The sequence below is a fragment of the Pyrus communis genome, chromosome 11 (genome assembly GCF_041283825.1).
Source record: "Pyrus communis isolate YQ-2024b chromosome 11, ASM4128382v1, whole genome shotgun sequence".
Lineage (NCBI taxonomy): Eukaryota > Viridiplantae > Streptophyta > Magnoliopsida > Rosales > Rosaceae > Pyrus > Pyrus communis.
The window spans coordinates 5,839,707-5,863,382 of record NC_142575.1 but is presented as its reverse complement, the minus strand read 5'-3'; the positions used below and the strand labels follow the sequence as shown (position 1 = coordinate 5,863,382).

General features: G+C 36.6%; 2 protein-coding genes, 1 non-coding gene and 1 pseudogene across 4 annotated transcripts; 2 read left to right on the top strand and 2 right to left on the bottom strand.

The window, feature by feature from the left end:
• Positions 1–643: 643 nt before the first annotated feature.
• On the bottom strand, positions 644–1,380 carry LOC137743535 (copper transporter 6-like). Its single transcript, XM_068483448.2, has one exon. The coding sequence runs from the start codon at positions 1,213–1,215 to the stop codon at positions 733–735; it is 483 nt and encodes a 160-aa protein (XP_068339549.2). The 5' UTR covers positions 1,216–1,380; the 3' UTR covers positions 644–732.
• Positions 1,381–7,934: 6,554 nt separating this feature from the next.
• Positions 7,935–11,660, top strand: LOC137743479 (UDP-glycosyltransferase 76E2). Of its 2 annotated transcripts, none has more exons than XM_088680561.1 (2): positions 7,935–8,595; positions 10,632–11,660. In XM_088680561.1, exons 1-2 carry the CDS (start codon positions 8,109–8,111, stop codon positions 11,540–11,542), a joined length of 1,398 nt encoding a protein of 465 aa, XP_088536687.1. In that variant the 5' UTR covers positions 7,935–8,108; the 3' UTR covers positions 11,543–11,660. The 2 variants fall into 2 exon arrangements, with proteins under 2 accessions (XP_088536687.1, XP_068339480.2); XM_068483379.2 differs by having other exon boundaries at positions 7,939–8,595; positions 10,671–11,660.
• Positions 11,661–17,455: 5,795 nt separating this feature from the next.
• On the top strand, positions 17,456–18,917 carry LOC137743141 (UDP-glucose iridoid glucosyltransferase-like; annotated as a pseudogene).
• Positions 18,918–22,783: 3,866 nt separating this feature from the next.
• LOC137743948 (U6 spliceosomal RNA) lies at positions 22,784–22,887 on the bottom strand. Its single transcript, XR_011069554.2, has one exon. It is a non-coding gene; the product is annotated as a U6 spliceosomal RNA (small nuclear RNA).
• Positions 22,888–23,676: the final 789 nt, after the last annotated feature.

The window sequence follows — 23,676 nt, the reverse complement described above, 5'->3', positions numbered from 1 at the left end:
TTTCTTTGATGGCTTACTTGTCAATTTGGTATACCATCAATATTTTCATTCCACCATATATGCCAAAGTTTATTGCTTCATTTATATTTATTTTAAATAAAAATAATAAAAGTTGGGTTGTTATTTATTGAAAAATAATAAAATAATATTTAAATGTGCTAGCATTTAAGATGAGGTAAGTGGAATGCCTTTGAAAATAGCAAAGTCATATTCGAAGGCAGCTTCAAATTTGATATCTCTTTGTTCATGTCAGCTTAGCCTTTTTTTACATGTTAAATTTGACATCTCAATTGAAGAAAATGATATGTTATTTGTTACTGTTATATATCTATGTGATGTTTTTAACATCTTCTTTGAAGATGATCTTATATAATCAGATTACCTGCCTCATAAAAAATAAAAATAAAAACCCAGCTAATGAAATTGTGGGTCATTAATTGATGAAGGACTTGACTAGTTGACTTGCTGTTACATGGGCAAATGACTGTAAAAGCTCAACGTACCCCTTCACAACCCACATATGAAACCTAACTTAAGGAAATAATTAATACACTTTTTCAGAGTCTTTGACCAAAAAAATAGGGACATTTCTGCCAAAAATTGGAACCTAACAATGAATTATTTTCAGGGTCACCACACAAAATTCATATCATAATCTGGAAAACAATTTAATTCAAGTAAAAAATTCAAAACCCAATATGCCCTAATTAATTCCATAAATAAAATACATAATCAACAACTCATTGGAGGAAGATCAGAACCCTTATCATCAACATCCGATTTCTTCTTAAAAACCCTACTCCCAAAAAGCAAAAACCCGACAGTATGCCCGGCCACCGCCACAAGAAACACCCCAGCATTAAACGACATGACCGCCAACATCACCAAATAAGCCAACCCAACCCTAACTGCATGCAAAAGAGTCTGAGCCAGTCCACAAACGACGTCGCTTCCGCCGGCCCTGATCAGACGGCAGTGGGAGAGCCACTCGACGAGGACCGCTAGGGCAAAGACAAAGAGTAGGGATACGTAATACATACCGGTGTTTGTGCCTGGCCATTTGGAGAAGAGGACTTCCGCCTTTGTGCCCCAAAAGAAGGTCATGTGCATCATCATCTTATGGTGCATCATCATCGTGCCGTTCGTCATGGATGACGATAGTGGCGGCAGTGATTCCATGCCACCCAAGCCATGGCCGTGATCCATACCATTCATCTCTCTCTCTCTCTCTCTCTCTCTCTCTCTCTCTCTCTCTCTCTCTCTCTCTCTCTCTCTGAAAATTCTCTCTCTAAAATTTGCTTCTGTTGGGGTGTTGAAATGAGTGAGGGCTCTCTCGTCCGCATTCACTTTGGGTATTTCTATTTCTGATGAGTCTCTGATAGTACATTGCGTATTTCTATTTCTGATGAGTCTCTGATGGTACATTGGACCTTGTACTATGTAGTACAAAGGTAAAACTGAACCGGGAAAATTAGGATTTTGGTAAATTACAGTGCAATCATAGCAAATTAACAAGTGAATGAAAATAATATTAAAAATTATTATTTAAAAAATATACACGAATTCAATTTTAGCAATTTTTGCACTCATATTTTTCATGTCTGTACTACTTTCCATGGTATTATATGTTTTGATTCAGATTTTATTTACTCGATTAAAAGGTACAAAAAGAAGAAGAAAGAATGCAAATGGAGAAAAATTAGAGCGATAAAATTGTCACCGTTTCATAATATCACTAAGCAATTTATTATTTATTCAACGTTCAAACGTATTTATATTATCATTTATGTATTATCTGGACATTATTATACATGGCCCCAGGTTCAAGTGAACATCATCAGTGATTGTTGCCGTTTGAATAGCCAATTTTTCTTTCTTTCTTTCTTTGTGTTTTTATTCTTCCTTATCTTGGTTTGGGAATTGTCAATTACTTGTATTAGTAATCTGGGCAATATAAATCTACATGGATTTGGATCCTCTCATGTGCTAACGGAGAGGATCCTCCTTATCAATCATCATGGGCCGTTGAATTTTTATCAAATAGCTACAATCATTATAACTTTAAAGGGACCCCCTGTTTGTAGCCGTTGGATAAAAATCCAACGGCCCAGGATGATTGACGAGGAGGATCCTCTCCATTAGCTCAGGAGAGGATCCAAGTCCAATCTACATGGTCCCAGAGTCACCTGAAAAGCCATCGGTGGAAGGTGATTCATTGCTACTTTTTTTTAATTTTTTTTACAGATGATAAAATTATTATTATACCAAATTCATATAAATCGAAAAAGAATTCGAACTACGGTATAAAAAATGTACCACATTGACGCATTGTTTTGGCTAAAAGTATTTTTGTTGAAATTGATTCTGAAAATGCTTTTAAAATAACTAAACAAGCTATCGATTGAAATTACTTTTAAAATAATTCAAAGCGTTTTGGTGAAATTGATTTTAAGTTCTAAAAACAATTTAAATATTTTTTAGAAGAAGCACCAGATATGTGAAGCACTTAAGTTCTTTCTTTAAGATCTAATTAGATTTTTACTAATTAAGGATTGATTTTAAAAGCATTTTCACCGAAATTTTTTTTAACCATTTTTAATAGCACTTCTAAATAAGTTCTAAATTCCATCAACAACTGCTACTGTTTAATTTTTCAAAGGAAAAAAGAAAACCAACATTTGAATTGCCATTTTCCTTTATGTGTTTTTTTTTTTTTTTTCCTTTCCTATGAGGTTGGAACGACATGTGGCTCACGGCGCTGCATGCATTGGGCAAATAAGAGAATGCTGTCTAAGTATCTTTGGCGCATCCAGCGGTGTTAGATGATACAAAGTACACGGCCAACATATGAAGGTGAAGAGTGCAGTAGTAGTGAGGTGTGTTTGACATGGTTAAATTAATAGGTGTTAACTAATTAATTTTGACCAAAATAAACAATTAACACAATTGGGTAACTTTTTTTTAGGAAAAATTAAGTAATTAAGTGTTATTTAATCTATTTAATTAGTCAAGTTGGTCCTTGAAATTAGCATAACTCGTCGCTTCCGCCTTTAAGATTTGAAATCAATATAAGTGGTTCCTGAATTTGTCTACCATCAATCATTTTAGTCATTCCGTAAAAAATATTCTTTAAATAAGGAAGAAAATTATAAAAATATCTTTAATTTTTGTCAAATCATTTTGGCCAATTTGTTAATTAAATTAAGGGTATTTTGTCATTTTACCTTTATTTAACAGAACTTTTCACGAAATGACCAAAATGATTACTATGATAGCCAAACTTAGGGACCACTTCTAACGATTTCAAATTTCAGGAACCAAAGTAAGGAGTTATGCTAATCTCAAGAACTAATTTTGCTAAAAAGCCTTTATTTTTCATAAACATTGGATAATTACAAGAAAGATATGTAAGGTTTGCTTGACAAAAAGAGAGTAACACCTTTATCTATTATGCTATTAGGTGTGGACATAAAAATCGCCAAGCTGGAGAATTGAATCGAACAGTAAAAGATATCTGTGGAGCCAAAAAATAACTCCAAAAATCCTGGAGACGACACATGAACTTTTTTCTCAATAAAGATAAGATTGCACTCAATGGGAAGGGCACAAATATTCCCATGCGCAGCCCAGCATCCCTGGAAGTTCAAGCAGTAGATGACGACTACTCAAAGCTCTCATGCTCATGGCATGGAAAAGTCAAAGGTATTAAAGATAGGGTTAATTGCTAAATCCTATTTTTAATACGTTCTCAATTGAAAATCAACTCAATAAGTAAGAAATCCTTATTTACAATCAATTTGGGATACTTTCACTATTATCCCAAAATATGTTCTCCTAATTCATATCTTGGAAATATTCTTTCATCATTCTTCCAACAGATGACACACCTTGGCTAATAGGATGCCTCCATGTGTAGGGCAAAACCCAAACCCCATGGCCGGGCATCGAAGATCCATTGACCAAACCCCATTCCCCACCTTGTAGCGCGTGTGGCTTTGGCATTTGATCAAGGGTATTTTTTATTTTGTAGGTACAAATTCGTCAAGATTTAAGACGGCATATTTTTTGCTATTACAGACAGATTGGTGCTTTTGTTGAGATCTTCATTCAAACGCTCGAAGAAGGTTCTCGCATTCACGTTTCGAATTTTACTCTTTTTTACATAAATTTTCTCATATGTTTCTATTCCTAGAATTTTTTTTTATAACCCTGGAGGAATAGCCCTTGTGAAGAAATACGATGGCAGAAATGAAACCATGACAAACGGAATTGAAGGATTTAGATCGGAGAATGGAGGGAAAGACATAGCCTCACGTCGACAATTCTCGAGGCTCAATGCGACGGCAGGAAGAGCCACACCGTCGCAGAGCACGACCATCACCACTGCCATTGCTCACCAGCCACCACGTGGCCATCAAGTAGCAATCCACACTGTCGTTGCAGTTGCAACCCATGAGCAGGAGGCCTAGGGCAGAGGCCCAAACAACAACCAAGAGGCCCAAGCCATAGTCAAGAGACATAGACTAGGGGTGGGTTTAAACAATTGGAAAAATTAAAAAAATAAAAATAAAAAACCGAACTTCGATTCGGTTTCAATTTTAACAAAAAAACCTAACTGTTTGAAACCAAACCCACCCCTAACCCAAGATGCCCAGCAAGTTGCCCATGTCGAGATAATAAATAATAAATAGAATAATTGATATGAGATATAATACAATTCAACCATTTTTTGCAATATATAAATAATAAATAGAAGAATTGATGTGAGATATAATACAATTCAATCATTTTTTGCAATATTTTCCGTGAGATTTTCTGTGGAAACAAACAGATAATAAATAGAAGAATTGATGTGGGATGTAATACAATTCAATCATTTTATGCGATATTTTCCGTGAGATTTTCTGACGAAACAAACAGATAATAAATAGAAGAATTGATGTGAAAACTGACCTGATTAATGAAAGAAGATGCCAGAGAAGGGAAAATGAAGGGAAAAAAAAAAAGGAAATCTCAGGAACATAAAAATGGAGAGAACATTGTGCTTATGAACACTATCTCAGTTCATTCTGAGTTTTAACATATGTTAAAAATTTTCAGTACTTTTATTTACTTCTTTCTCTCATTTTGCCAATTCATTTCTTCTTTGTGTTATACTAAAATGAAAGACAAAATTATTATTAAAGGGATACCTAATAAGAACATGAAAAGTGAATTATTATAAGAGAAATGGTGGCTCTCTTAAAAATGAATTCTCTATGAACGCTCTGTCACGTCATAATTTAACTTTTTTTTTTTTTTTTTTAACGTGGCAATATTAAAAATATTATACCAAATATAAAGTAACAAAGAATTCATAAAATTCCACTGTTGAGAAAGTCTTAGCATTTCTCTTATTATAAAACAAACACAGTATCCCGTAGGCTGGAATAGATTTTCAAGTTTCAACCACTCCTTTATGCATGAGAATGAGAAATCATACCCTATCTTAATCCAAGAAGACGTGGACTGACAAACACATCTGGCCGCTATATATATATATATATATATATATATATAAGGTCATGCATGACGAATACATGCACAATACGAACATTTTGAATAGACACGACGATATAACATTTGATTAAGAATATAAACAAGCAATGCTGAGAACCACATGGTTATGTACTAAAGAATTTAAGAAAATAGACAACATTATTAATTAATTGGCCTACCTAATGAGAAGGACTAGAGCAAAATTAAAAAACTAGCCTTTTTAACACATTACGGCCTCATTTTGTTAGATGGGATTGACTTGCATATCACTAGTCACTTTGAAGCAAGAAATGAATGACAATTATTACTTTTTGTTTAAATTGAAGTTTACACACTAATAAAAGATATCCTTACTAATTATCACAAAAATGGTAGGATTAAAAGGAATTTTTGTTTATAATCATGACATTCAACTTGGATAGAAAACGAAAAATTATCATCCATTTCTTCCAAATTTCTTCGATATAATGAATAATCTTATCTAAATCAATTTTCTCTAACAAACCAGGCCTAAGGATTTTAGTATGTCTTCATTTTCTTAAGATTTTAGAAAGATTATAAGTCTCTACATTTGGACTTCGTGTATTTACCGGTATTTTGCTACATCTCAGCCATTCTCATAATCTAACGACAAAATATGACACATCTAATTTAATAGTTAACTTCAATTTAATTCTGTTAAGCCTACATAAAAGATAAAAAATCAATAAAACCCTATAATTCGCAAAATTCGCCTTTTTCACCGTCTGCATAAAAATCTGGCATCTCTGTAGTATATTATGAACAAGATAAAATTCTACCTCAAAAATTCAGTCAGCAACATCTTATCGAAGTGTGTAAAGCATGTGTGCCAAATAGAAAAAACTAAAACTACTTTTTAACAAATTAATTGCAAGAATAGGTTTTTGACTGCCGCCGGTGGGGTGGGGTGGACTGGGTAATGGGTCATGTCGACCCCGGGGGGGGGGGGTGTGGAGGAAGAGGATCTTCTCCGGACACAATCCCACCGGATCCTCCTTTTTCTTCATTTTTTTCTTCAGTTTTTCTTCTGCTTCCTCACCTCCTTCAATTCTTCTTCTTCAATTTTGAGTCTTCTTCTTCACTCTTATGTTTGTTTATGGGAAACTTTAGAACGACGAGTCGACTCGCCACTTTTACGACGTTGTCGACAACTAGCTCCGGGGAGGCCACGAAGCCGACTTCGGCCGATGCCGACTCAGGGAAAGCACGACGCCGACTCCGACTCGGCCCTTAAAGAAGAAGGATCCGGAGGATCCGGTGGGATTGGGTCCGGAGAGGATCATCTCTCATGTCGGGGTGTGGCTTTTGATAGGTTTTTTACTGTTTTTGTTTTTTACTTTTATTTTATTTAGACTTAACAGTGTTAAATTGAAAGTAGCTATTAAATTTGATGTGCCATGTCTTGCGCTGTTAGATTACGAGAATAGTTAAGATGTAACAAAACGAGAATAGTTAAGATGTAACAAAATACGGTTAATGCACGAAATCTAATACAGAGTCCCATGATTTGTTTTGAAAATGGTTCGGTATGGGATACCATACCGAAACTAGTATCCCGAATCCCAAACCGAAATTTTTCGGAACGGGAATTTGAAGACTAATCCCAAACTAAATTTTCGGGAATCCCAAATTTCGGGAATCCCGAAATATTTTCGGGATTTTGGGACAAATCGGGAATCCCAAATTGAAATATGAAATTATGAATTGTTCTTCAAATATATAATTCAAGAACACATTCATGAACTAGGAATTTCATTTCATTCACACTACCATTTAATTGAACACTGGCATGCTTGACTCTTTTTATCATAGTCAAAATTCAAATTAATTAAACTCTTTTTGCAATCTGTTGAGAGACAAAAGAATCAAGCATTCTGAAATCATCAGCCATGCCAGCAGCAATAATAAAATCCACATGAATATCAAACAGAACATGAAAAATATGCAAGGTGTATGGCATTCTAGGTTGCTGAGCATGAATTAGAAACTACTAGCATCAATTATAAAAGAATAATATATATATGTATATATATATATGTGTATATATATATATATAATAATTAATATTATATATTTTCGGTTTGGTATGGAATTTCCGAAATATCTAGAAGCCAATCCCGAATCCCATACCGAAATTTTGGGATTGGTTCGGGATAGCATCCCAAAAATTTCGGGAATTTCGGTTTGAGAAATTTTTGGTTTGGGATCGGGATTTTTTCGGTTCGGTTCGGGATTTTCGAGAATTTTTTCCACCCCAAAAATATATATAGCTAGTCGGGGCTCCCTCAGGGATGTTCCGCTAGTACCCCACTCGAGAATGATAGAGACCCCTCCGGTGGTTAAAATAAAGTCTAAACAATTCGGCCAAAAGTCTAAAATTTCTAGAAGTTGGCTACTTTTCGAAATTTCTCTGAAATAGAGCAGTAATCTTTATTGCATACTTTATAAGAAAGTCGAGCAATAAGCAGTTGCCCCAGCTGCAAGATGTTTGAGTGTGCCTAGCTATGTGTAAGTGAGAGAGAGCTAGAGGGAAAGATTAAGGGAGGGAAATGGAAAAGAAAACACAGAGGAGTCAAAGGACGTTGGTGTTAGTCCCAGCTCCTTACCAAGGTCACATAAATCCAATGCTTCAGCTGGGTGCCTTCCTCCACTCAAAGGGCTTTTCCATTACAGTTGTTCACACCCACTTCAACTCTCCAAACCCTTCAAACCACCATAACTTCACCTTTCTTTCAATACCAGACGGCTTAACTGCAGGCCAGATTTCGTCTGGGAATCTAATAGGCATTCTATTAGCTATTAATGCCAATTGCAAAGAAAGCTTCCAACAATGCCTGACTCAATTGATGAAGCAAGAAGCGCGGAACGACATCACCTGCATCATCCATGACGAACTCGTGTACTTTCCGGAACCTGTGGCCAATAATCTAAACATCCCAAGCCTCATCTTACGGCCTAATAGCGCTACCAATTTCATTGCTCGCAGTGCTCTCCTACGACTCCATTCAAAGGGTTATATTCCTTTCCCACTTCCAGGTTCGTACCGCCCTTTTCCCTCCATTTTTAAGAAATGTTATGACAAAATTGACGGAAGAAATTTAATTCCCATGCTCAACAATAGTAGTAGACTAAATATTGTTGGAATATAAAAAGAGTAAATTACATTATACCTCAGATTTGTGATCTATTTCAATTCCTCACAACTTCTTCAAAACATTTCATTTTCATACCTTTAAATATTATTTTACCTCCATTACATTTTCCATCCATTATCCCGTTACGTACTGACGTGGCTACCAAATGTCTCGCACGTGACCAAAAAAATGATTTTTTTAGTTTATTTTAAAAAAATCTGAATTTTCTCAAAAAAAAAAAAATAAAAAAAAAATAAAACCCATCCCTGAACCTGCAAGAAGAAGAAGAAGAAAAAACCCAAAAATCGTCTTCCCCGACCCACCCCCTTCTTCCATCCATCATCACCCACCCCAAAATCCCACCTGAGCCACCCCTTTCTTCCATCCCCCATCACCCATCACCCCTCCCAAAAATCCCCCATCACCCACCCCCAAAAATCCCACCCGAGATTAGATGGATCTACCACAAAACTAATCCAACAATCATCTCAAACTCAAACTCTCCATCTCAAAGTATTTTCGAAACTTACCCGCACTGAAAATCTCAAAAATATAGAGATCATCGGGGTGGGGAGGGGGGGGGGGGAAGGCAGGTGCGTCCCGCAGGGGTTGGTGTTCCCACACCTGCTCCTTCTTCTTGCGAGTTTTAGGGGACAGGGGGTGCCAGGTTTAGGGATGGGTTTCAATCATCAGTTTGAAGCAGTGTTCTGAAAATCGCTCTAGGCGGTGCTTAATCGCAGGACGGTGGAGGCTTGAGGTGACTTGGGGCAAATCGTTTACAGAAATCGGGAGGGAGCTAGGCGCTCTAAGCGGTGCGGCATGTCTAGGCGGATTGAATCTTGTTTTCCTCCGCCGCTGGTTCTGCAACTTTCGTTTCAAACTCTCTTTTTTGGCTCTATGCACAGTTCTTGTCATCGTCCTCTGCACTGCTCTAAATCATGCTATCTGGTTTAAGCAGACTTGCATCTGCAACTCATGCTCTCGCGAAGCTAGACTCGAAGAAGAACGAAATTTACAGAGGAAAGAGGAGGAAGCCGAAACAGAAAAATAACCAAGTAGGAGAGAAGATGTGAGAGAGGAGGAAGAGGAAACAGAATGAAAAACCCAAAATAAAGGGCTTTCCGTTTTCCTAAGTGTCAGAATGGTCTTGTAATGTGCACCACTTTCTGCATTTACTGCCATTGCCCACCACTAACCTTATCATTAAAAATTATAATTGATTTTTTAAATATTTTTGGCACTATAAAATCTTTGACATGGGATTGAGACATTGGGTAATGTGAGAGAGGTAGAACGAATCTTTTGATATGGGTTCCACCGATTGGAATGATGCGGGAGAGGTGGAGGGCTCGTGGGGTTTTTTATTTCTTTCTTTTATTTTTTATTTTTTATGGTTGTATTATTTTTTTAAACACCAAACCATATTATATACTAAAAATCTAAAGTTACAAAATTACATATACATATATATTATTCTTTTTAAAAATTAACATATATTTAGTTATATATTTATGTTAAATTTACTAAATCTGCCTAAGTCCCGCCTAGGAGATAGGTCTCAGTTTACCGTCCAATTAGCGTCTAGTATTTTTTAGAACCATGGTTTGAAGGGGATGGTTTGGAAAATAAATAGAAAGTATTTTAGGATTTGATTTAATTTTATATGATTTCATTAGGGTTTTGATATGATTTGATTTGATCTAGATTTCCTTGTTTTGTTGACAAATGATTGTTTTGATTTATTTCCTAATATTGCTCATTTGTAATCTTATAAATACCTTTTTATAGAGAAGAATAAAAAATTGAAGTTATATTTGAAAATTGTGAGATTGTAGAGAATTCTATTTTTATCCTAAACCTTTTATTTTCAACTAATGTTTTTGTGACAATGAGGGAAGAACCTAATCCATATGTCTTATTACTTATGTGTTAGGTTAGTTTTTATTACTTGTAACTATGACAAACTCTGGATCACAGACTCATTGTCACTGAAACCGGTGCCTGAGCTTCATCCCCTCAGATTCAAGGATCTGCCCATCTCCACTTTTGACACGCTTGAAAATTATTCGAAACTAATGGTGAATGCACAAAATGTGAGGACATCCTCAGCCATCATTTGGAACACCCCGGACTGCCTTGAACAATCATCACTAGAACAGATCCAGCAGCAATGCCAAGTTCCAATCTTCTCTATAGGTCCCCTTCACAAGATTGCAACAGCAGCCTCCAGTAGTTTACTAGAAGAGGACACCAGCTGCATTGAGTGGCTTGACAAGCAATCTCATAACTCAGTAATCTATGTAAGCCTGGGGAGTCTAGCCTCCATCGCCAAGAAAGATCTAGATGAAATGGCTTGGGGATTAGCTAACAGCGAGCAACCATTCTTGTGGGTGATAAGACCTGGCTCAGTTTGTGGTTCCGATTGGATCGATCTATTGCCTCAAGGTTTCAAAAAAGCTATAGGAGAAAGAGGCTGCATTGTGCAATGGGCACCGCAGAAGGAAATTCTGGCTCACGACGCAGTTGGCGGGTTTTGGAGCCATTGTGGTTGGAACTCAACCCTGGAAAGTATATCTGAGGGAGTTCCAATGATATGCAAGCCGTTTTCCTACGATCAGAAGGTACATGCAAGGTATCTCAGCCAAGTATGGAAAATAGGCTTACAATTGGAGAATGAGATAGAGAGAGGAGAGATAGAGAGAGCAGTTAGAAAACTTATGGTAGATATTGAGGGGAAGGAAATGAGGGTGAGAGCCTTGGAATTGAAGGAGAAAATAGAAGCGAGTTTTAAGAGCGGCTCTCTTTATGGTTCCTTGAATGATCTTGTAGATCTTATTAGGTCATTTTAAGAATCTAATTGCAGCCAACTGGTTTTTGTATGCGTATAAGATTTCGTAATAAGGCTTCCTGCATCTAATGGAATAAAACTTTGTATCCTAATGCATTAATCTATAAAATTTTGGTCAATCACTGTAATGTAGTTGATACAAACATGGACTATGCTGACTGACAAACATATATAGTAAATCATTTTGAACAAAACATTGGCTTTCTGTTCTTTCATTTTGGGGGTTTCACTTGTTTAACCCTACAAGTTCCTTAATGGAGTGATGAAATCAACGTTTCTCAAAGGAAAAAAAGGGCAGAAAAACAATGTGTTATATGAAAAATAAAACAAAAATGGTTTCATAAAAGCCAAAAAGATAGGATGGAGCCGTGAAAATAAACACACACCCACCAAAGCCTTACTATTTGGTTGTGGATGTTGAATGGTCATGACTAATGTCGAGCAGGCCTTTTCGTGATCTTGATTTGTGAACGAACAGTGAGGCATGTCAAATCATGTAAGAGTTGACATCGTTCGTTTGGTGACCCTTTCGTTTCTGTTACTAGTTGAAGACTGAATTGTTTGAGAGGAGGAACAAGCGTTGAGGTAGGGAGAAGGAGAAACAAAAGCATGAAAATAAAAATTACTTGAAGTTGGTATTAATTTTGAGTCCTCAGATTAATAGGGCACACGCCCGCACACTCACTTTGGACAGATGTGTAGTAAATCACAATTTCTCAAATTATAGAAAAGAACAATTAGGTTTCAATCCATTATGATGACATTTCTTGATTAAAACCTTCTTTTAAACTTTTGATTGATGTCCTATGACTCTTATTTCCATATAAACATTTTATATTATTGTATTACAAATAGGAATTTAATTGAGTACTAACTATCATTTTAACTAAATTACTTTTTTAATACAGCGAATTTTTTTTTTTCCTTTTGACATATGCGTAGCAAATTACAATTTCTCAAATTATAAAAAAGAAGCCTCATTTGTCTTTGATGAAAATCGAACCTAAAACCTCTCGCTTATAAGTGAAAAGGAATATCAGTACACCGTAGTACTAAGTGGCAATACAATGAAATTCTTCACTCTTTTGTTTATTGGATCTACCAGAAAAAATTAAAATAAGTGAGAAAAATATATTTTATATTATATATGTATCCATATATTAAGAACAATATTTTTTTTTTTGTTCATATTATGTACCCATGTCTATAAGGGGACAATATTCTATGTTTATATTATTGACATACCCCGACCTAAATCAAGGACATGACGGCTACATGCCCTGATTTAGGTCGGGATATATCAATTATGCACTCATATTACTTACTCGTAGATTTTCTTCTTTCATAGAATGTACCCACACCACATGACAATAAATTAGTTTGTACCTGCATAGAATATGTATGTATGTGTGTGTGTGTGTGTGTGTGTGTGTGTGTGTGTGTGTGTGTGTGTGTGTGTGTGTGTGTGTGTGTGTGTGTGTGTATGATTAAAACACTGGATCAGTTTGTGGTTCAGATTGGATTGAGCTATTGCCTCAAGTCAAGGTTTCACAAAAGTTATAGGAGAAAGTGGTTGCATTGTGAAATGGGCACTGCAGAAGGAAATTCTGGCTCACGACGCAGTTGGAGGTTTTTGGAGCCATTGTGATCGGAACTCAACCCTTGAATGTATATCTGAGGGGGTTCCAATGATATGCAAGCCGTTTTCTGTCGATCAGAAGGTACATGCAATGTATCTCAGCCAAGTAAGGAAAATAGGCATACAATTGGAGAATGAGATAGAGAGAGGGGAGATAGAGAGGGCTGTTAGAAAATTAATGGTAGGTTTTGAGGAGAAGGAAATGTGGGTGAGGACCATGGAACTGAAGGAGAACATAGAAGTGGGTGTTAAGAGTGGTTCTCTTTATGATTCCTTGAACGATCTTGCAGATCTTATTGGTTGCAACCAGCAGGTTTTTGTTTGCTAATAAATTTAATTTGTATTAAGACTTCATGTGTCTGATGCAATAAACTTTTGTACGCTAATGCATTAGTCCAAACCGCTTATCCTGACCAACAAACATAGACAACTCGGTCTGTTGTGATATCATATATGGTAAGATATTTTTGTGCACATGTTGTGATATCATCATATAGGTATTGTTCTACATAAACCCTTAATTTAGAAGTTTGAAGCGACGCGACTTGGAAATTTATGCAGAGTATTAGAAAACGTGTGTTTTTGGTGACACTTTCGTTTTCTTTTTGTAGTTAAAGATGAAGATCGAAATGTGTGGAAGGGAGAATTGAGGGAGAGAGAAAAGGAAGAAATAAAGGGGAAATGAAGAAGTAGAATGTTTGAATAAAAAACTTGACAATGAAAAACTATAATCTTATCACGATATGTGGTCGTCTACTATAAATTAAATATCCTTGTAGTGCCAATAAAACTATTTGATATTGCTTTTAGTTTTTATGGTACTGTTTCATACACGTTTTGTTCCTCGCCCATTTGCCACCATTACTACAAAAAACATTTTGCGACAAAAGATAGTTCATGGGGTAAAATTTCAGCCTTCGTCACATAAAGGTACTTTAGCCGTCTCAAAAAATTGATCTTTGCAACAACTCGATGTGCGCAATGCCTTCCTAAAATACGCTTTTGGAAGAGGAAGTTTACATGAAACAACCACCTGGCTTTGTTGATCCGTAACGATCGCAGCATGTTTGTCGGCTTCGTAAAGCTCTGATGGTTGGAACTAAGCCCCTCATACTTGGTTCTAACTGAATACATTCTTGTGTGGCCAATGCTTTTCTCACAACAAATCTGATGCTTCTTTGTTTAGCAATCACTCATCTACATATTTATTATGTTTCAGTTGTCATTCACAAGTCTATCGATCTATTGTGTGCTACTTTTGCTAGTCGTAAGCTAGAGGGTCTTAAAAATTTTATTTGGAATGGAGGTCACAAGAACAACTAGCCATCTTTTGCTCTCTCAGACTCGCTATGCTTCTATCGTGTTATAGAAATTCAAAATGAAACTGTGCAAACCAAGTTCCACTCCATATCCTTCCTCCACGCACTTGTCGGCGAGTGAAGGTGCTCTCATTTCTGATCGGAAGACTTATCGCAGTATGGTTTGTGGGCTCAAATATTTAACTTTGTCCCCAACATTGCCTGTGCAGTTAATCAAGTATTTCAATTCATGCATAATACGAAGACCATTCATCCCCAAGCAGTCAAGTGTATCTATCGTTCTATTAAGGCACCATCGAGAATGGCGTACTCTTCCACTCCTCTTAGGACTACTCTCTTCGAGGATTTTTTTACGCTGATTGGGCGGGTTGCAGTAATGATCCCAGGTCTACTAGTGGTGCATGTATTTTTATGGGTACTAATCTCCTTACTTGGATAGCTAAGAAGCAAACTACTGTATCTCATTCTAGTTCTGAAGTTGAATACCGTGCTCTTGCCACCACAACCGCTGAACTACGATGGTTTTGTTATATTTTTCATGAATTTGGATTTCCTATTCGTACCTCACCTTGCATTGCAAAACCGGTCTTCCATGCTTGAACTTGTCACATTGATAGCGCGTTTACTAATCCGTAATCAAATTGAGAGGCATTAAATTGAGAATGAGACAAGTAAAATCGGAATATAAACCAGTATGATTACTAAAATGTCCTTGTCTCAAATCAAATATTTTATATACTTTTTTTAATAAAATTTGATATAGTATATAATAGTAAGAAAAAATTAAATTGCTTTTTTATTTCATAGACATACTACAATGCTTTTGTTTATTTTTTTTTTTATAAATTTAAGTATTGACTTTAATATCTAAATTTTCTCGCTCAAATTGTAGTTTTTCTCTTTGGCATATGTATGGAGTTGTGCATAATATGAATGAGCATAGAATTATGCTTAATGAGCTAGAAGGACATGGAAAGAAATTGTTAGGAGCATTTTCAGAAAAATAAGTCTAGGGTTAAAATGATAATCTTGAAAATAATGAAAGTAAGTGAGGGCATAAAGGGAAAAAATTATTATTCTGATTGCTTGGGCAATCCGGAATCCAAATATCTTGTATATGTTGGGAATCCAAATCCTCCAATTTCAGGAATTGGATTCCATTTTTTGTGTGGGCCCCATACACTTTTGATTCTTCCCAATTTTAGTAAACACATGTATAAACCGTAATCGGATTCGGATTCCTTATTCTCATTCCGATTACCGGTTAGTAAACGCACTATGAAATTGACTATCATTTTAATCATTTATTAGGGAATTGGTTGCCAAGGAGTTCTTGCTACTCAATATATCTCATCTCACCACCAAAGTGCCGATGTCTTCACCAAAGGCCTTTCACGTGAAGGATTCTCTTTCTTCACGTCCAAGCTTAACCTCTACTTTGTCTCGTTTCGCTTTATTGGATGTAAAGAGTACCATGAATCTTGATCACATACTATGAATCATGACCGTTCAGCAGATTCATAAATCACTTATATTTATTGTTTTATTACTTTTTTTAATTAGTTGTACAAAGTCAACTTGTAATATGTAAAAATTCAGAGCCATGTGAATACACAAACCATTCTGTTATTCTCCCAAAATGCAGGCCTCCTTCTTTTCTCCACTAATGCTCTCTATGTACTGGTTCTCTACGCTCTACCAATTTCTATTTTTTTTTTAAATTTAGCATGCTAATGCATTCCTTAATGTAATCCAAAGCGTATTATCACATTGCACCAACGCATTGATGAAAACTGGTTTTCTGTACTCCGTTCATAATTAGGCCATGCTTTGATTCCTAATGCTCTTTAGGAAGATTTTGTAATGTGGGTGTCGTAGTTTTTTTTTTTTTTCCTTCGTTTAGGGGTTTTTTCACTATGTTTTTTCCGGGCAAGGTTTTACAAAGACTATTATGACCCAAACTTGTGTAACCTCCATTTCAATAACGGAGTTACATAATCAATTGACACATGAGAATCTCTCTCCTACAAATCATAGATGATAGAGAAGAACATCGCTCGTACAAATCAAAGATGCTTGTTTGCTATTTTTCATTGATTCATTCGACCAAACTTTAGGGCGTACGTGGTTGGTCCAATAAGATACTTAAAGGGTCCAACTAGATTTGCGCTTTAATTTAGTTAGGTATGCTATATGCACAGCCCAAACAATTGTACCCAAACATCACATATGGCTGTGAGGAGAACAACGTGAGTTGCCTCAGTTCAGAACCCCCACAACAGATTGCGTAACTGAATAAACAAAGAAAAATTAATGAAAAAGGTTTAAAAATTTTGAGTTTGAACTATAAGGATAAAATAAAAGGTAAAGTGAATAGTATCATGATTGACTTTTTAATGTAAAAATATGATTTTTCGTTAAAATAAATAGTACCGAAAGCTTTTTGTTAAAGTTTTCCTAAACAAAGCACTCTCTTCGCACTTGTCCTACCCACCAATTATAGCGTAGCAGCTCTACTATCTGCCCGCACACACAAAGCACACCCTGCATTTTGATCCCACCCATCCACCAATCAAAATGTGGCAGCTCGACGAAAGTTTCTATTTTTTTTTTTTTGCAGTGAGTCAAAGGTGGCCCTAACACTTGTCTTTCTTGCATTGAACTGGCTGTATTCTACCTTTGACTTCTATGTTTATTGAGTTACATTTTAAGGCACAATAAGTGACCAAGCAAACCCTTAATCCTTCAAAATTAAGACACAATAAATTAAGCCAATTGTCTACCTACGAAATTTCCTTCCTAGTAGGATTTTCCCAAATCATACCCCCAAAGTCTTCTATGTTATTTTAATATAAGGACGAACTAAACGTTATGCAATTTCCAGGAAATGTAGTTAATATCCTAATATCCAACTTATCTGAAGTACTCCCTTGTGGTTACACAAATCTTAAGAACAATGGAAAAACAACTTACGAGCCACAGATTGGTGCTGGTTCCATGCCCGTTCCAAGGGCATATAACTCTGATGCTTCAACTGGGCGTTATCCTTTACTCCAAGGGCTTCGACATCACAGTCGCTCACACTGACTTCAACTTTCCTGACCCATCAAACTACCCTGATTTTGAATTCTTAGAGATGTCCGATGGCTTATGCGAGCAAAACATCTCGTCCCACAACTTCATAGCTGCGATATCAGGCTTTAACGTCAACGGCAAATCCCCACTCCAGGAGTCATTGGCTCGGAAGATGGAGAAAGAGGACCGAAATAGTAAGATTTCATGCATCATTTATGATGAGTACATGTATTTCTCAGAAGAGGTGGCTAATCATCTGGGTTTGCGTAGTATCATATTGACTACTAGCAGTGCAACAAACATGCTGACTCACCAAGCAATTCCTACGCTCGTAAAACATGATCACATTCCAATTCAATGTAACAATCAGACATCTCAAATTTTTGGAATTCGGTCCTTTGCATGTTAACTATGAGATGTATATACATCAAGTTGATCAATTAGTTGATTACAATTTTAACCATTACATGGGAAATAAAACTTGATGAGACTATGGTTTTCGTAACTGTTGCCAATGTCTGATGTTTGACCCATCTGAGTACAGATTCTATGATGCTGGAACTGGTACCAGGATTTCAGCCACTAAGATTTAAAGATCTACCCATTAGCAACTTTAGAGGTTTGGATGACTTACTGCAACTAATAGCAAAAGCACACGATTCAAGGTCATCTTCAGAATGAGTACCAAATTCCATTGTTTCCTATTGGTCCTCTGCACAAAACTGTTCCATCCCAGCCTATAAGCTTGTTGAAAGAGGACCAGAGTTGTATGTCATGTCTCGATAAAAAAGAACACAACTCTGTCATCTATATAAGCTTAGGAAGGATAGCATTTATGGACAGTAAAGAACTAGAGGAAATGGCGTGGGGTCTGGCCAACAGTGAGCAGCCTTTCTTGTGGGTGGTTCGAATGGACTCCGTATCATTGCCAGAAGGTTTCCAAGAAATTGTGGGAGAAAGGGGTCACATAGTGAAGTGGACACCACAAAAGAAAGTCCTCACACACAGCGCAGTGGGAGGGTTTTGGAGTCATTGTGGTTGGAATTTAACCGTAGAAGGTATCTCCGAAGGAGTCCCGTTGATATGTCAACCATATTTTGGGGACCAGAGAGTGAACTCGAGGTATTTGAGTCAAAGTATGGGGAGTAGGTCTGGAATGGGAGAATGATATGAACAGAGGACCAATAGGGAAAGCGATAAGAACACTGATGGTAGGCAAAGAAGGGGAACCAACAAGGCAAAGAGCAAAAGATTTGAAGGTGAAAATTGAGTTTTCCATGAAGCAAAGAAGCTCTTCCTACAATTCCTTGAATGAATTAGTTGACCTTATCTTATCATTCTAATAATATACATATTTTGTTTTGACATGCGATATTATACACTACTTTCATTTACGGAAATAAGAATTTGAACTTGGTTGCAAAGGAACGGATACACTACTACAACCACTGGAGAGAAACGCCTCAACTTAACAGTGGTGAGAAAAGAATTCAACACAGTGTCATGACAACTCCTAGAGTTCTTGAAGATCCGATTGTTCTTTTCATCCCATAGACCATAAACAGTAGCAGCCAAATACAACTTCTTCACCGTAGGAGCTAACAAATTTCCTTTCCAATGAAAAGCTGCCCAATCTAAGTACAGAGGTCATGGAGTATTTAACCAAGGCAAGTCACAAGCAACTAAAATGACACGCCAAATCAGCATATTAAAAGGGTCGCTAAAAAAAAAGATGAGCATGGGATTCAAACCCACTCCCACAGAAGGAGCAAGAAGGATTTACCCCGATCAAGCGTAGAAAATTTGCCCTTAATAGCTAGCCATAAAACGAAGCTAGCTCTAGGAATACATTGACCGTGCCAAACCAAACTAGACCAAGTTACCCTAGGACCCGAAGGTCAACCTTATCAATCACAAATCGACCAACTCCACATATTATCAATCACAAATCGAACTAAGCAAAGCATCATTTGGGAGTCCAGAATTGATAATAAATTAATTGTCCCACATCAAACTAAGAGGGTCATGGGGTGTCAGTTGTCATGCCAAAAAAAATATAGAGTTTCCATCACCAATTATATGCCTAAAGAGTTTCCATCACACAACAACAAATTCATTTAAGCATAGAAATTGGAAATTTGAAAGTGTCTAAAAGAAATTCCCAATCCAGAGTATCATAAGCCTTCATAATGTCCACCATATGAAGTACTCCTTTATCGCTACATAAATCTTAAGGGGCAATGGAAACACAACGTACGAGCCGTAGATTAGTGCTGGTTCTATGCCCATTCCAAGGGCACATAACTCTGATACTTCAACTGGGCACTATCCTTCAATCCGAGGGCTTCTACATCACAGTCACTCACACCAACTTCAACTTTCTTTCGAACTACCCTGATTTCGATTTTTTAGAGATGTTTGATGGCTTATGTGAGCAAAATATCTCATCCCACAATTTTATTGCTGCGATATTAGGTTTTAATGTCTAACTGCAAATCCCCACTCCAAGATTTCATGCATCATCTATGATGAGTACAGAAGAGGTGGCTAATCATCTACGGTTGCCTAGCATTATACTGACTACTAGCAGTGCAGCAAATATGATTTTACCAAGCAATCCCTAGAAGATGGTTACTTTCCAATTCAAGGTAACAATAAGACACATCAAATTTTTCGAATTGTATCTTGACTTATCAACTATGAGATGTAAATGCAACAAATTGATCAATTATTTGATTGATTTTAACCTTTTTTTTTACAGGAAATAAGACTCGATGGCTCTATGGTTTTTATAACTTTTGCAAATGTCTGCACTAACCTTAAGATCTCTGATGCTTGACCATTCTGAGTACAGATTCTATAATGCTGGAACTGGCATTAGGACTCTAACCACTAAGATGTCAGAGGCTTGGTCTGCTTACTGCAACTACTAGTGAAAGCACATGATTCAAGGTCATCTTCGGCCATCATTTCATTTGGAACACCGGGATGGCCTTGAACAATCATCGCTGGCACGGCTTCAGAAAGAGTACAAAACTGTTTCATCCCCGTCTACAAGCTTGCTGAAATAGGACCAGAGTTGTATGTCATGGCTTCATAAACAAGCACACAACTCTGTCATCTATGTAAGCTTAGGAAGTACAGCATTCATGGACAGTAAAAACTAGCTAAAATGGCATGGGGTCTGGCCAACAGCAAGCAGCCTTTCTTGTGGGTGATTTGGATGATGAACAGTTATCTGGAGCACTCGCTCGTCCTCAAGCGAGACGAGTACATCCTCGTTGGAGAACGCTGACAACATCTTCGTGAGGACGTGGGCATTTCGAGTCTCTCGCTGCCGTGAGCAAAGTAACGAATGTAAAATGCACACTCATTCTCAATCATTATAAGTGTCTTAATAACTCACCAAGAATATTACTTGTCGCACCATAACCTTGCTCCCTAGCCTTGACATGCTTAATCCATGGATAGAAAAGAAATCATCAATAGCCACCTTAAGTGAGTCAGCAGTATTATCAGTGGCTTGTACAACGCATAAAAAAGGCTCGATCACATGACCTTTATCCACAAAACATATTACAATAGCCAATTGGTTAAATGAAGACATGTCATGAAGCTCATCAATAGGAACGGAAAAGTGTGAACCACCAATATCTTTAACGATTGCATTGATGATTTCCATTGAAAAAACAGTTATGACGTCCTGAGTATCAGGTGAAGTCAACTTTAGACCTAAGGGAGGATTTCTCAATGTGATGGCTTTTAACTCCTCGTGATGATCACATTGGAAGTTCTAGAGTCCAAGAAAAACTCCTTTGTTGTTTGAACCTTAATATTCATCGTCTCTGCAATATATAAGGCCTTGATGCCCTTGATGCAAAAGAAACCTCATACAAACAATTGATACATCCAAAAGAGTGTTACATTCCTTTAGTGCTTGGTGTTGCTTTAATAAAGCATCATAGGTTCTCCAAGCTTGGTTGAGGGCGCTATTCCGTCCTCCAACATGACCCTGCAACCTTTCCTTCTTTCAATTAGAAAACCCTTTACTAACAAAGCAATCACCGCAAGCTTGCTCTCCCGTATTTAGCTTAAACAGATAACAACATAGACAATACAAAGCATCTTTTGCTATAGTATATTCCAACCAAGTCGGAAGCTCATTAAACCAAGCAGAAATAAACCTTCTCGCACCCCTACTAATACTCTTGTTGGGAAAGTCATGGTCTCGAGTCAGAAAATGACCCTTTTGTATATATGCTCTTCGAACTTAGGATGGTAATCCCAAATTCGAGTGCGCAGCAAGGGACTCTTCCAAGTTGATTTCGACACAAGCTTGTTTCGAGCTTTTGTCGTTCTCTTTTGGAGACGATGACGACTCCATTGACTCATCAGATGATTTTCTTTTCAAGCACCTTCCATGGCCGCTCTGCTTCAAAATTTTGGGTCTTTTAGCACATATATCATACGAACCAGAAATTCTTCAAAATCCTAATAATTATTCCAGTATCATCCAACAATCAGAAATACTACAAAAGTCTTCTTGTATTACTGCAAGGGTACACAAAAAATCCATTGGATTAAATTTACTGAGGAAGCAAAGAGTGAGAGAGAGGGAGTTTTTGAGTCCTCAAACGCCTGAGAGAGAGAAAGGGAGGGAAACAAGGGCGAGGAAGGAACTTTGTAGGCAGCGACAGGGTAGGGGGCACTTTGGGCTTAAAGGCATTTTCGTGTATTTGTTCAACCAAAAAAAAAAAAAACATTTTTTTGTTTTTCTTTAATACAATTATATATTTACATAAACTCGTCATTCCTAAGATTCGAACCTAAGAATGAATACTATTAAATCGCAATACTAAATGTCAATTGTTAAACAATGATATATTTACACAAACTCAAAATGGACCGGACTAAAGAGTATAAGAGAGGGTCGAGTTGGCCACTTCATAGACAACAAAATTTATTTCAAGATAGAGATGTTGGGTACTACAATTCCAGTCACATTATAAATATATAATATCAATATTATTTGTAGTTTGATATAAATATTTAGACAATCAAAATTTGTCATTTGGTCAAATAGTGCTAAATAGATAAATTAAGGTCAAATGTGAAATTTTCAGAAAGATGCTGACAAATGCTCATTTCTTACTTAGGATGAAAAGGTAGAGGAAAATATTGTTAGCCAATGAAAGAGAGAATCAAAGAGTGGAGGAGGAACTATTTTGCGATTCATATGTGTAATCCTAGCGTAGAAATCACACTAATCTTCTCTGTATCGTTCTAAGTTTATGAGATGTCCATGAAGGAGATTTCATGACGGTTTGCTCATAGCGAATTTAAGAGAACATTGATGCCCGAACGATGAAGATTTTGGTTGTCAAATTGGGCTCTTATTTGCTAGGGAGTTTAGGTTTCAATTTGAGCTTTTGAAGGGAGACACAGAAGGGGTGATTGATTAATTACGATCTCTAACGAAATCCAACACAAAGCTGCATGATGGCATAATCAATGCTCCAAAACTTGATAATTCTAAGATACAATCCAATTGTAGTATGAAAAAAATTCACATTGTGGTATTTTGGATGTTGGAATCGGAACATTCGGTTCACTAAAACGACATTTATAAAAGAAAAGGACAAGGATTGAGCTTTCTAGGTTCTTTTTCTTTGCGATGGTGGCTCCACAAGTCAGGCCGATACAGAGCTCTGCAATGGTGGGCTTTGCAAATCATGGTTGCCATATTGCAAAATCCATCAAAAACATTCTCAGGGAAAACTTTCATATGACCTATCATCTTAATATTTTCTTGTAGTGCTCATCAATATGATCGTGTGAGCATAAGCAGAACGAATTTTAGAACTAAAATAAAGATTCCACTGCACTACAAAGTTTAGGGATAGTATAATAATTTTGTATTACCATGATTGATTACCTTATGCTGTCAGTTTACCTTTATTTTTCATTTCTATTTCAAATTATTTTATTTCTTTTCCTTTTCATTTTGTTTCTTTTTATTTAGATGTTTATTAAAAGTGAAAAAAAAATTAATGATATTCTTCTTTATTCGTAACTTGTATGTGGAAAATCTTATATTCGATT